The following is a 13,041-nucleotide window of genomic DNA, read 5'->3' on the forward strand; positions in this document are numbered from 1 at the left end:
TCCTAGAGAAATTTTCTCACAATATTTATGCTCATTTTTAGAACTGTAGAGTATGGCAAAATACTGTCAGCTCTGCGGGAAGCTGTAGAACAGCCTTAAAATATTACACAGTATTTTTGTGTCCCTTTTTACTGGCTTGTTGGATATTTTGAAATAGGTTTCTTCTACACTAAAGCTCCAGAAGATCAAAAAATAAACAAATGTACTTGTGTTGTTTAAGGAAAAATAATTGAACTTTTTTTTGACAATACTTTTCAGGTTTGTATCCTATGCATCACCATAATATCTAAGTGTTTTCTCAACAAGATATTACTAAGAGGATTACTATAAGTTTCCTTTGAATCTTCTCATCTTTCTTTTCCCTGGAAGGGCATCTGGTTTGGGGTTTTATGTCTGACTAAGGCCTTTAGCTTCAGGTATCTTCAATGGTTCTTGGATTTCTTATGGTTTATTGTTAAAGGTAGTGTTTTTCAACCTATTTCAATTGGCAGGTGGTTTACAATTTTTCTCAGAGGAGCTATGGATCAATATATAGTCAATTTTAGCCTTTTGATGCTTGGACATTTCCTGTTTCCTTTTGGTGACACCTGAGGAGTAATTCAGAGATATGTCTAGGAGTCTGTTAATCATAAATTGAAACCCAATTATTTAAACTAATACAAAACAATTTTTATTGAAGTTTCTCTAAAACACATTTTTTTCCTATAGTTTACTGGCAGATATAAGAAATTTTGCAAAAAACTGGGAACAGTGGGTTGTCTCCTCTTTGGAAAATCTACCAGAAAACCTGACAGATAAGAAACTGCCTATTGCGCGAAGATTTGTTTCCTCCCTGAAACGACAGACGTCATTCCTACACCTAGCACAGGTAAACAGAACAAGACAATACATCCAAAAAATTGTCTACTACATTCAGTGCGCCTTGCTGGCTATGAGATATAATGCATTATTTTTTCAAGGTTCAACTTCAGCCATGGAAGTCTTGCATCTTGTAGTATTAACCATGCAAGAAGGAAGTGCCCATAAATAGATCTGACCAAAACGTCAAACTTTTGTAGTAGAAAAGAGAGACAAGACCACGTTTATAATGAACTACTATCGCAGGAGCTTTTGGCAATCAAATGATGACGTGGAATATATAAGTATTTGTTTCAGTTCCAAATTAGAAACTATCAGATTATACTTCTTGCCTAGCAAAGGTTCACTATCTTGTCCATGGTGTCCTTTAATGAGCTTATTTCTTTTTGAGTTTTGACTGAAAGGAGAACATGTGAATGACAGGTAGCTGATGGCTCCAAGGCTGTGTTGGCAGGATACAGGTATCTACAATTAGGGGGCACCTCCATGTGATGATTTAGTAGATGATACGAAAGGATACAATGAAAGGATACAAGAAAATTAAACAGAATATGATTCTTTGAGGATTTAGTCAGGTGATCCCTGAGTGTGGGTCTCTACTGGTTTTGGCTGGGATAGAGTTAATTTTCTTCACAATAGCTAGTATAGGGCTGTGTTTTGGATTTGTGCTGAAAACAGTGTCAATAATTTGGTTACTGCTGAGCAATGCTTACAGAGCCAAGGCCTTTTCTGCCCCTCACCCCACTCCACCAGCGAGCAGGCTGGGGGTGCACAAGTAGCTGGGAGGGGGCACAGCCGGGACAGCTGACCCCAACTGACCAAAGGGGTATCCCACACCATGTGACGTCATGCTCAGCAATAAAACTAGGGGCGAGGTTGGTGGTGGGGCCACTGCTCAGGGACTGGCTGGGCATGGGTCTGTTGGTGGTGAGCAATTGTTTTCATTCATATCATTTGTCTTTCTTGTGTTGTATTTTCCTCTCTGTTATTTTTTCCCTTTCCTTACGATTATTATAATTTATTATTATATCTTTAAAAAAATTATTAAATCGTTTTTCTCTCAACCCACGAGTTTTCTTACTTTTACACTTCCCATTGTCTCCCCAGTCCCACGGGGGTGTGGGGAGTGAGTGAGCAGCTGTGTGGTGCTTGGTTGCCAGCTGGGGTTAAGTCATAACAAAGTCTCAGCATTTTACCTTGCCTTCTCTTACAGATTGCTCGGCCAGCCCTTTTCGATCAGCATGTAGTGAATTCCATGGTCTCGGATATTGAAAAAGTTGATTTGAATAGTATTGGTTCTCAGGCACTCCTTGCAGTCTCAGGGAGCACAGACTCTGATGGAGAGGTCTACAGTGAATGTAAGTTCATGGTGTTATATTTGTATCATTAAAAGTAAATCACTCTTTAATTCCATGCCACACTTGTATACTTGGAGATGGACTGAGAAAAGGCACACGTAGACACTGCATTTTCTAATCTAGCTCAGTGTTAACTTCAGGAGCTTAAGAAAACCAATTGGTTGCTGTAGCATGTCCTACAAGAACAGAAGCTTATGCTGGGAAGTCATCCCAGCTAGATGACTTTAAATGGTTACTGAAAAAATCATTTACATGTCAGTTGCTAAGTGTAATAAAATCTCTTTTGAAGTTTTGTCCCAATCGTATGACAATACTAGCGCAGATAATTTTTTAAAGATGTCTCAAAAATTCCATAACATTATGGTTTAATTTAATGGATATTTGAGTTAGTTTACTTTTTTTGGTATGTATACATTTCTTTTTTTACTGAAAGTCAATCTTGAAGAAAACACATAATTTTCTATAAAGTGTAACAGCTATTTTCATACACAGAACAGAGTGGAGTAAAGTACAGATTTTGAGAGTGTTAATTTTCATATAAATACCTGTTGTTGAAAAAAGTTATAGCCATTTTCTCTAATAAAAAGATAACTTTTGTCATAGGAATCATGTTGATCAGAGTTTGGAGACCTGAAAGGAGAGCAATAGCAATGTGTTGTCTTCTAAACGTTGTTATTTTGATCATGAAAGTTTCTTCTCCTTAATGGTTCACAATCCTACTCACATTTTCGAGTTGCCCATTTCCTACTTTTTGTGTAACTGTTTTCTATTTTGGTTTTTTTTTTTTTGTCTTCTTTCACACTGGTTAAAAAAAAGAAAAAGAGAAGAGAAATAACTGGTCATTCAGGCACTTTTTCAAAAATGGCAATTGGAGAAATTATCTCTACATTATATTGTGAGAAACTTGTAAAATATAAGGGAGCTAAGACAGTATACAAGTCTGCCACATTACAGATGAAGCTTTACTACTAAATTCAGTAATAGAAACGTTTTCAAGGCTGAACCTTAAAAAGAATGGAACATGTCAGGGTTTTTTTTGCTTTAATTTTTTTGTAAAACTTCATTGTCTTACAACCTCTACCATTTTAATGCTTAAGTAATTAAAATACTTGTGATGGATGTGTGTCTTCTTGCTTTGCTGGGGAACTGCTCATTTCTTCACTGCTCTAATACTTTGCTTTTCCTTTCCATGCTACAATATTATCATATGGCTGGTGAGTTGCTTTTTCTCACGTTCAGAATAGCATGCGATGATATGTTCTCCTTTTTACATGGTAGATGACTCTATTACAGTGTTCCAAGAACTGAAGGACCTTCTAAAGAAGAATGCCACTGTGGAATCATTTATTGAATGGTTGGATACTGTGGTTGAGCAAAGGGTTATCAAGGTACCTTTCAAATGTTCTGACTCAAGACCAAATCCTACTCCCCTTACTCCTTACACAGTCCCTTACTTATGCAATCCCATCGATTTCCCACATGGGATTCTCATCTCTGCTTCCATCTCCTTATTGTAACAAGGAAGTTCTTCATTTGGCGTGAAAGGTTCCAGTGCCGTTAGTTCTAATTAATCATGTTGAGTGCTGCTGAAGAGTCTTATACATGTGACAAACTAAGAAGTATCTTAGCATTAAAGTCAGCACTGTCATAAACTGTACATGAAAGAAACCCATCCACCTTACCTGTGCATGCAGAATCACAGGGGTATTGCCCAGTGAGTAAGGTGAACAAAAGTTGTTCCTTAGAGAAGCAATTCTTTCTTTCATGGTGTTTGGATGGTACTGTATGTGGTATAAATTAATGTAGCAGTAGCTAACCTATAGGATTTCTACAGATCAGGATGGAAGATACAGTTTCGTAGCTTTGTAAGGCACTTAACTCGGTAATTGATGGTTTTGATGGGATATTTCCCCCCTGATTTACAAGATGCTTTATAATCATAAGTATTTTATATGCATGTAGTTATACAGGAATGTTTACACTATAGTTCAGAACAAAATAATTGAGTTCTGAGTTACAGCTCAAGTAAGAGGTATTTACTCAATTTGTGACTCGAATGTAAACTAGCAGAATAAAATGTTATACATTGCTTGCTAGTAGCTAAACACTGGTCTTCTCATTGGGTCATGTTCTATCTGGAAATGCAATATCTTACCCATCATTTTAGGGAGCATCTTGTTATGAATGGCTGCAAGAGGAGGAGACAGTGCAGTTCGCTTTGAATGGCACGCAGAGGAGTGCCACTTACAGAATGACCATGGGCGTGTCATTTTTCCTTTCTTCACCTGTCCTCCCAAATTTCAATGGAGACAGTGATAATTTCTTTCTTTTTAAAGCACTCGGAGTTTCCTAACATTTGCTGTCATATGTGAGCAGCACAATGAGGAACTTTAGACGATTCAGGGCAGCAGAGCCAAAGCAAGTCCTCATACACACTCCCCTAGACACAAAACTCCCAGTGAAGCTGAGCAATCACAACTTATTTTAGAACTGAATGAGTATGGTCTTATATTGATTCCACAATTTCAGAAGACAATTTCTGATAAATAAGCCAGGCAGAAAAAGTGAAGGACCCTCCCATTCAGCACCTACTATGTGGCGCTGTATTATTAAAGATAACAGGTATGGTTCCTAGTATTGTTTTCCTGAGGTTAGGGGTAAGAAATACCTACAAGTCCTGATATGCAGCTAGGTCAACTAAGCAGAAGCTAATAATTTACAGAACATGTAATCCTTCCATTGCTGTCTGCCTTCTGTTCATGCTAAAGTGTGGTTACTGTCAAACTCACACAACAGCTCCTTTCTACTTGGTGTTTGAGAAAGCAACAGGGCAGAAGTTACCACACGAACAAATCACTGCCAGAGTGAAGTGACAGTATGAAATGAGCAGCATTAAAAGCGTCAATGTTAGGATAGTAAACATACCGTTTTGTAAGAGAAAGTCTGGCCAGTATTTTAGATTGCATTAAAGTACAAAGACTAATTTCTGTTCCCTGTTTATGTGGAATAACATAGTGCCAGAGGGTGGGGTTTTTTCTTTCTGCCTTGTACACCTGTGTATTTACAGAATAATTTGGCACCTTTAATACTAGAATATGAGCTAAATTGTATACCTGCAGGGCACAGCAGAGCCCAAGCAGTAAGCAGTTTGCGTTATCTAACTAACATTGCCAGGGCTCTACTCTGGTTGCACTGGAAAGCATGAATGCTGCTTTTCTTTACCACCTGAGGACACACATTATGAAGACAGTTTGAATCAGGCAGCTTGATCCACCCTTCAACTCTCACGCATATTCAGTTCTCCATTCTTTTCTCCTGTGTGCAGAAAACAAGTTAGCATACTTAACCGTGCTCTTCTCTTTCAGGCAAGCAAGCAAAATGGGAGGTCATTAAAGAAGAGAGCTCAAGACTTCCTTCTCAAATGGAGTTTTTTCGGTGCTCGAGTGATGCATAACCTAACCTTAAACAACGCGTCAAGTTTTGGTACACGGACTTTGTAAAAGCACCCATATTTTGTACATATGTGTTAGCACTTACCAGTTTTCCAACATTTCCTCAGCAGAGGAACCCATCCTAATCTAAAGATTCTGTGATCAAAGCCAGAAATGCCGTGCAATGTGTTTTTCAAACTAACATTTCACAGTAAATACTAGGAATATTTTATTGGTGACCTGTGTCATGTGTTCGTTTTTCAAAGGTATTTTTCTTTTGAATTGCTGTTAGATACTGCTTTGCCATTTAAGAGCAAGAAGGTCTGTTTGTTTTGATACAGCAGTAGAAGTGTAACTGCATATCTCAGTATAGGAGACAAGATTTAAATTATTAGCTTTACATGTGGATCAGTTTGGTAAAAAATTACTGCTGTATAGAAGTTCTTGTGCATGGTATGTTTTCATAAAAGCAACAGGAATTTGGCAGATCACCACTTGTAATTCTGGGATCAGCAGACAGTCAATTCAACAGTGTTTGTGACTTAAAAATTAAGGTTCACATGTCCATCTTTGGAAATGTTTAGGTTTTTTTTGACTCTCAGAAAGAACCTTTTATAAAGTAGAAGATGGTAGAGCAAGTGAAACTCTCTTTAAATCTAGTACATCATTTCCTAAGTTTAGTTGTAGGTACATTGTTATCTAAAATTCAGAGGGTATTTGAAATGACTGTAAGGAGGCACAAATTTTTAATGTGATATATCCTTGAAATAAGGTCAAAGACTTCACCAGTTATTGTCTGGTTATTTAGCACAAGGCAAACAGAAATAGAGCAGAGGCATTCTAGCAGACTTTGGCCTTATCTAGCTCCACTGTGTGCCCTCTTCAAGTATAAAGCATGTCTCACTTTCATCAGTATTTTTCTTTGATGTAATTAGTGGTCAAATAGCCTACAGGACAGTAAACAATTGAGCTAGGTGGGCCAGTGCAAAGAGAGATTAGAGCTAGAAGTTAGGCACTATTCCTTGTTGGTCTTGCCAGGTCATTTAAAGTCCACAATTATTTGTTTGTTTCACTCGCTTCTTGTAGAGTGGTGAAAGATGGTCACAAAGATAACTCAGCTACTCTCTCTCCTTCTCCTCCAAAAGGTTCTTTTCATTTGATCCGCATGCTACTAGATGAGTACATCCTGCTCGCCATGGAGACACAGTTCAACAATGACAAAGAACAAGAACTCCAGAATCTACTGGACAAATACATGAAGAATTTAGGTAACTAGAGCTTGATGCTTTTGAATACACTCCTGTATTTTTAGAAATTGACGTATTTGTTTGATTTTAAACAGAAGCAGGCCTACTACCTTCTTCTGAAGGTATAGTTATACTCAACACTGTCAAATTCACCTGAAAAGCTTGTGACCATTCACTCAGCAATTCATTCCCACCTTCCTACCATAGTTCACTTAATAATGTTTTGTGGGAATGTGAATACGCTGGATCACTGAAATGATCTTGTATGCAACATACACGTGCAGGTACCTCTGAAGGGCCACAAGCTGAAGTGTGAAAAGAGGTACACGTAGCAGAAAGGGCAGGAATTCCCAATATGGTTTTTCTGCCAAAGCTTAAATATGTAATTACACCTTGGATTAGGAATGTATTAAATGTTACCAAAATGCAAATATCCCTGCAAGGTTGGAACACAAGTTTGAAGCCCTATTTAGCATCTGGCTGAAGTATTACTTTGTGGAAGAGAAAGGAAATTAATTTAAAACAGTATCCTTAACATTTTCCATCTACCAGGCTTCTCCAAGGTTAGACAGTTTGAAGTCATATGCTCCAGGTCCTTTGCTATAAAATGAATGAAGATTGATTTAGATCAAATTGTCATCCAAGTTAATCCCTAAAAATCCAGTGAAACTTGACTGGGTTCTGCTGAATTATTTTTTATTAACATTAGCACCAGCAATCAATCTTTAACTTTTTGGTTGTTGTTACTCTAAATCTGCACTTTACTGCAAGAAGCTTGCATAGAATTTATCTGACAGTAGATGCTGTGGTTTTTCTTTTAATTCAGCCTTCAGGAAAAAAACTTGTCCTGTGTAGCTGTTGCCTTATCCTTGGGTACTTAGATGAAGTACTTGAAACCATAAGGTAAAGTCATGGTTTCCACTGAAGAATAGCAAAACTTCCACTGACTTTATCAACAGTCTGCAGAAAACTGCAGAACTGTGGAGTATAACAAATGCTGTTCTCTAGATATCAGTATGAAAAGAAAGTTCAAGCATTCTAAAATTCCCATTGTTAATTCTTTAGCATGAAGTGTCATGAGCCTGATGCAATTTACTTGAATTCATTACTGACATTTACTTCAAGGGAATAAATCTGATTCATACCTTCACTGTAATGGCTTCAGTAAGAAGCTGTTACTCTGTGATGTAGATCTTTGGTCAGGGAATATGACACAAACAGTTCCACTGGGAAGATCATGACTGGAGCAATATTTGTATTCATTGGCTACATGCAAAATATGGAGGCTTCACTGGGTTTTAAAATAAGCAACCAAAGATATGAAGAAATTGGGCAGCTCGTATGCTGTCTATATACTAGCAGTGAGTTTATGTGCAATGAGCATACATAACAGCCACCAAGAGTTTTCACTTACTCTTCCAGATGCAAGCAAAGCCACCTTTACCGCATCACCAAGCTCTTGCTTCCTAGCAAATCGTAACAAAGCTGCTCCTCTGCCCAATGACACTTCAGTCAAAAATGAGTATCTAGCAGAGCAAACTCATGTGTCCTTGTCAGCCAGCCAGCCCGGCAGTGTACCTTCTGGTCTGAACCCCTTCGCCACAGGAGACAGTGAGAACATGCAGCTGACAGGTACGTATCTGTTCTTCTAGTTTTTCCTTCTCTTATTTGCTTGTTCGTCTTTCAGTCCACAGTAACGTGTTGCTGTAGGAGGACCAATGACCATATGCATTTATAAAGACCTCTAGTAAATAACATTTCATGAGATCACCCTCTGTGCTGACTTACAGAAGGCAGCAACTGTAGACCCCTGCCAGTAATAGGTCGTCTTGGAACAATGGTAAAGCTGTCCTATACAGTGAGGCTTGGTAAGGTTCTTGTGAGGACAGAATGAACAGTAACACCTGGAGCACAGGAGGCTTGTAACTACTAGAATTTCCTACTGAATGTGCCAGCCTCCAAGCTGGAGAATGAAAGTGGGAAGCTTTATAGCCTGAAGCCACGGATTAAAGAACTGTATCATATAGGTGGGGGCCAATGCATATCCTTTGTAAAGGTTTCCAATGGTAATGTACAATTCTCTAGAGGGTTATTGTCTTAACAGATCCACAGATTCTGCAGCACTGTAGTATGAATGCTAATCATGGCCAATGCTTATTTATTCCAGGTCAGATGGAGCTGTCCCAAAGCACTGGTCACCTGATGACTCCACCCATTTCACCAGCCATGGCCAGCCGAGGAAGTGTTATCAACCAGGGGCCAATGGCTGTGAGACCTCCAAGTGTGGGTCCAGTGTTATCCACACATTCACAGTGCTCTTCCTACTCAGAACCCCTTTATCAGACTTTGTCACAAACTAATCAGAATTACTATGGAAACAGTTCTAATTACCAGGCTATGTTCAGAACTCAGGCCCATTCCACTTCAGGAGTTTACCACCACAGAGCAGAGCACAGCCGATTCAATGCCTTGAGTGAACAGCAGTTCTCCAGAGACTACTTCAGCAACAGTTGCGCTGTGTCTCCATACAATGCCAGATCTCCTTCCAGCTATGGTCCCTCATCCATGTCTCAGGACACACACAATATGCAGTTTCTGAACACGGGGAGTTTCAATTTCTTGAGCAACTCAGTGTCCACATGCCCAGGAGCAGCATACCCCACTAATGCTTCCAACGGTATTAATATATATTTTCTTTTTCCCTTCTGTTTCTCTTTCCTTGCTGGAGTAAAACACTTTTTCTCTGCTTTTTTCTATGGAAGATGTTTTCCAGCTCTTATTTATAACTTCCTGTTCTCTACTTCTCTGATGACACAGAGATTGTAAAGCAGCTTAACAAGCCACTTAAGGATTTATTTTCCTCTGGTGAATCCTCAGTTGAACTCAGATGCATCTGCTGTGCTAATGTTTCTTTGGCACCATCGCCGTGTCTTGCACAAAGGAAGCAAAACCAGGATGACCTTGTGATTTAACAATCTCTTGAAAAGCGCCCCAAACATCTACTGTGAAATAGAGCAGGCATGAGATAGCCTATCTCTGGGATCAGCATAACAGAGACTTCTAGTCACATGGTCAGGAGGGTGAAATGAAGTATAAAAATGTGCATTAGCATTAGTTTGAGACTTTGTCCCTAATATTTCTCGTACTTCGAATGTAAAGTTATTGCCACAATCTGCTTCAGAGATACAGTCAGCAAAACCACCTCCCTCTTCTGGAGGAAAGACACAGTGGAAATGTTGCTTTTATATGTATTTGTGTATGCAGCAAGTATGTATTGCCATGCAGATTTCCTTTCCAGGTATACCGTCCTTGATTGTGGGCTTCAGAAGGGAGCACTGAACTCTGGATAGGAGTCCACATGGTGTCTCTTATGGCCACTGATTGTGATTCTGCACTTAGAATGGAAGGGCAATTCTGTACTGAAGGAATGACTGCACTCTAGGGTCTTTTTGCTCCCTTGTTACCACCCCTGTTTTGGGTCAGTCACTCCCTATATTACTAACATTACTAGGCTGTATGTGTACATAAAGAATCTTGCTGTCAGGGGACTCAGCCAGTAACAATTACCTTTTGTCCCAGGTTGTCACCCTACCCTTTCCCTTCAACAGTAGTTTCACTCTGCTTTTTTCCAATCTGCTGTCAATAGGATATTATGGCAACAATATAAATTACCCAGAATCTGACAGACTTGGAACAATGGTGGATCAACATGTTTCTGTAATCAGCAGCGTAAGCAGCATTCGATCATTGCCATCATACAATGATATACATGATCCACTGAATATCTTGGATGACAGCGGAAGAAAACAAACAGGCTCATACTACACGGAGTCCTCACCTTCAATTGTCTGTCGGACTCCTATGCGTAAGTACAGCCAATGACTGAGGAAGAGCTATGAACATTTTAGTGTCTTAATAAGTGCTGAGTATTAAACTGTAGCTCACATATATGCTATATGAGATGCAATATAGAAATAAAACAGCTCAGTACCTAGGATGTGTCATAAGATGTGTTTTCCTTAAAATTGCAGGACAGTGGGATTAATAACTCTTCACTCCCATAAGGAGGACTATGATCCATTATCCATGAGGAGTGGAATGACTGGCCTGAATTGCAGAAAAATCCATATTAGGAAACACTTTCTAACTATTAAGTGAGCTAATAATGGACTGGGCTCTTCTAAGGGCTCTTAAGGATCCTCACTGTCAAACAGATCACATGAACCCTGGGCCAGGGATATCTAGATATATACTTCTGTGGTATAGTCCCTTCCTGTCCTATGCTTCAACAACTGTGTGTATTGGGCAAATCTCCCACTGACAGTGAATTTTAGGTGAAATCACCTGACCCCAAAGGGTTTGTTTTGGTATGTGCATTAAAACAAATCGCAGCTGAGTTTGGTCTCACATTCCAAAAAGGGTCGCGTGGAAGATATAAACTAGGGCCCCATTTGTTTCTACGCAAGATTACCTCTTCCTATTACTTACCTGTTAACCTCGCACAGAAGATCAGACATTACTTGTCTCATTAAGACTCTCCAAGAATTCAGTGCTCAGTTCTTCAAAGGGTGCTAAAGAGGAGAAAAAAAACCAGCACTGCCACACAGGGACTGCGCCCATCAAGGATCTTCTGTACTGTGTGTTGATATGTGCCAGGTCATAGCAGTGGTACCACCAACGAATGTGGATGCGAATGGTGCAAGATACGGAAGGATGAGCATAGCGCACATGAATAATTTTGACCAAGTTTCGTGGAATACGGCTCACATGCCAGCCATAAACTTCAGGCCCGTAGCTGGATTGTTAGCAGAGTTCACTTATACATGGGTTTAGGCCTATTCCCTGATGGCATGAGGAGCCACAGAAGAAAAGTTATAGAAGTATAGGTAAATTGAGGGAAGTATAGAAGTGTTGACATTTCTGTCCTTTCAGATGGTGTGCCTGGTAGACAGGGGTTTCCATCAGATGAAATTGGATTGTGGTTTTTATTCAATTCAGTAGATAGAAAAATTATAATGATGGAAACCTTTTTCTTTCCCACAGCTTCAAACATGCAAACCACATCTTCTTCCCAGTGTATGTATGGAACATCTGGTCCATTCCCTTCTCAGGAAAATCTGGAGTGCCATGGCCCACCAAGCAGAGATATGGTGTCATCTTTACCACCAATCAACACCGTCTTCATGGGAGCAGCTGCTGGAGGAACCTGAACTGGGAGAGACATGTCAGTGCCTTAAGCTTACTTTTCAAATCCAGACATTAAGGCTATGATGACAATCCCCTTCAAGTTGGCGGAATAGAAAAGTATTACATGTAGGTGTTAAAGGAGCCATTTTAGAGATATTAGCAGCCCTCCACACACACAAAAAATAGCTATATTCTGATTGGGTCCTGCTTGTGAATCACTCAGGATTGTTCTCACCATTTCAGCTTTCCAGCCATAAAGAACCAGTGATTCTTGCAAGCAAGACTAAGTTGTAAAGAAATTATTACATCTATTCCTAATTTATTAAAAATGCTGTTTTAGTCTTTCACTTATATCTTTTTGTATAAAAATGTTTATTTAATGCCTGTGTTGCTCATTATTTATTAGGATCACAGAGTAACTGTTTACTTTCTCTTATTTGACAGATTGTCAAATGTATGTATCCTACCTCCTATGGAAATGTTTACAAGGTCAATTTTTACTGTTTTAAATGAAACCAAGTCAAATTCTTAAGTTTTTTACTGTTGTGCTCTGGAAAGTCAATTTCAAATGTTTAGTGCCTACTTGTGTTAGTGAAAGTCCTCAGGAAATAAATAAATCATATTGTGGGGATTTTTTTTCTTTTAAAATAAACCACTTTCTCTTAAAATAAAAACCAAGAAAACATGCAAATATCTTAAGCTAACTAGTTGCACTAGCCCGCTACTGTAGCTGGATAACTAAACCAAATTAAACTATGCCACAAAATGTTGTGGGATTTCAAAATTACTTGCGGTATGAGCCCAAAATTTCTATTGGTGGCAATCCACAACAAGGTGTCCATCAACTTTTAGAGCAACTGTGTATACTGAGACCAAAAGTAGTAAAGATGATTAAAAAATACTGCAACCCTCCAGATCAGAGCAGATTTTAATAAAAAAATATTTCACAAATGCCATGAT

General features: G+C 39.0%; 1 protein-coding gene across 1 annotated transcript in view; it reads left to right on the forward strand.

The window, feature by feature from the left end:
• RFX6 (regulatory factor X6) overlaps positions 1-12,333 on the forward strand; it is a 36,488-nt gene extending 24,155 nt beyond the window's left edge. Inside the window, exons 11-19 of the mRNA XM_075089857.1 lie at positions 709-868; positions 2,072-2,216; positions 3,495-3,604; positions 5,582-5,699; positions 6,793-6,915; positions 8,317-8,526; positions 9,062-9,571; positions 10,541-10,759; positions 11,938-12,333. Of these exons, the coding sequence (XP_074945958.1) occupies positions 709-868; positions 2,072-2,216; positions 3,495-3,604; positions 5,582-5,699; positions 6,793-6,915; positions 8,317-8,526; positions 9,062-9,571; positions 10,541-10,759; positions 11,938-12,104 (1,762 nt within the window). The 3' untranslated portion in view covers positions 12,105-12,333. The remainder of the gene's footprint in view (positions 1-708; positions 869-2,071; positions 2,217-3,494; positions 3,605-5,581; positions 5,700-6,792; positions 6,916-8,316; positions 8,527-9,061; positions 9,572-10,540; positions 10,760-11,937) is intronic.
• The last annotated feature ends 708 nt before the right edge of the window (positions 12,334-13,041 follow it).

The sequence above is a fragment of the Phalacrocorax aristotelis genome, chromosome 3 (assembly GCF_949628215.1).
Source record: "Phalacrocorax aristotelis chromosome 3, bGulAri2.1, whole genome shotgun sequence".
In the NCBI taxonomy this organism is placed as follows: domain Eukaryota; kingdom Metazoa; phylum Chordata; class Aves; order Suliformes; family Phalacrocoracidae; genus Phalacrocorax; species Phalacrocorax aristotelis.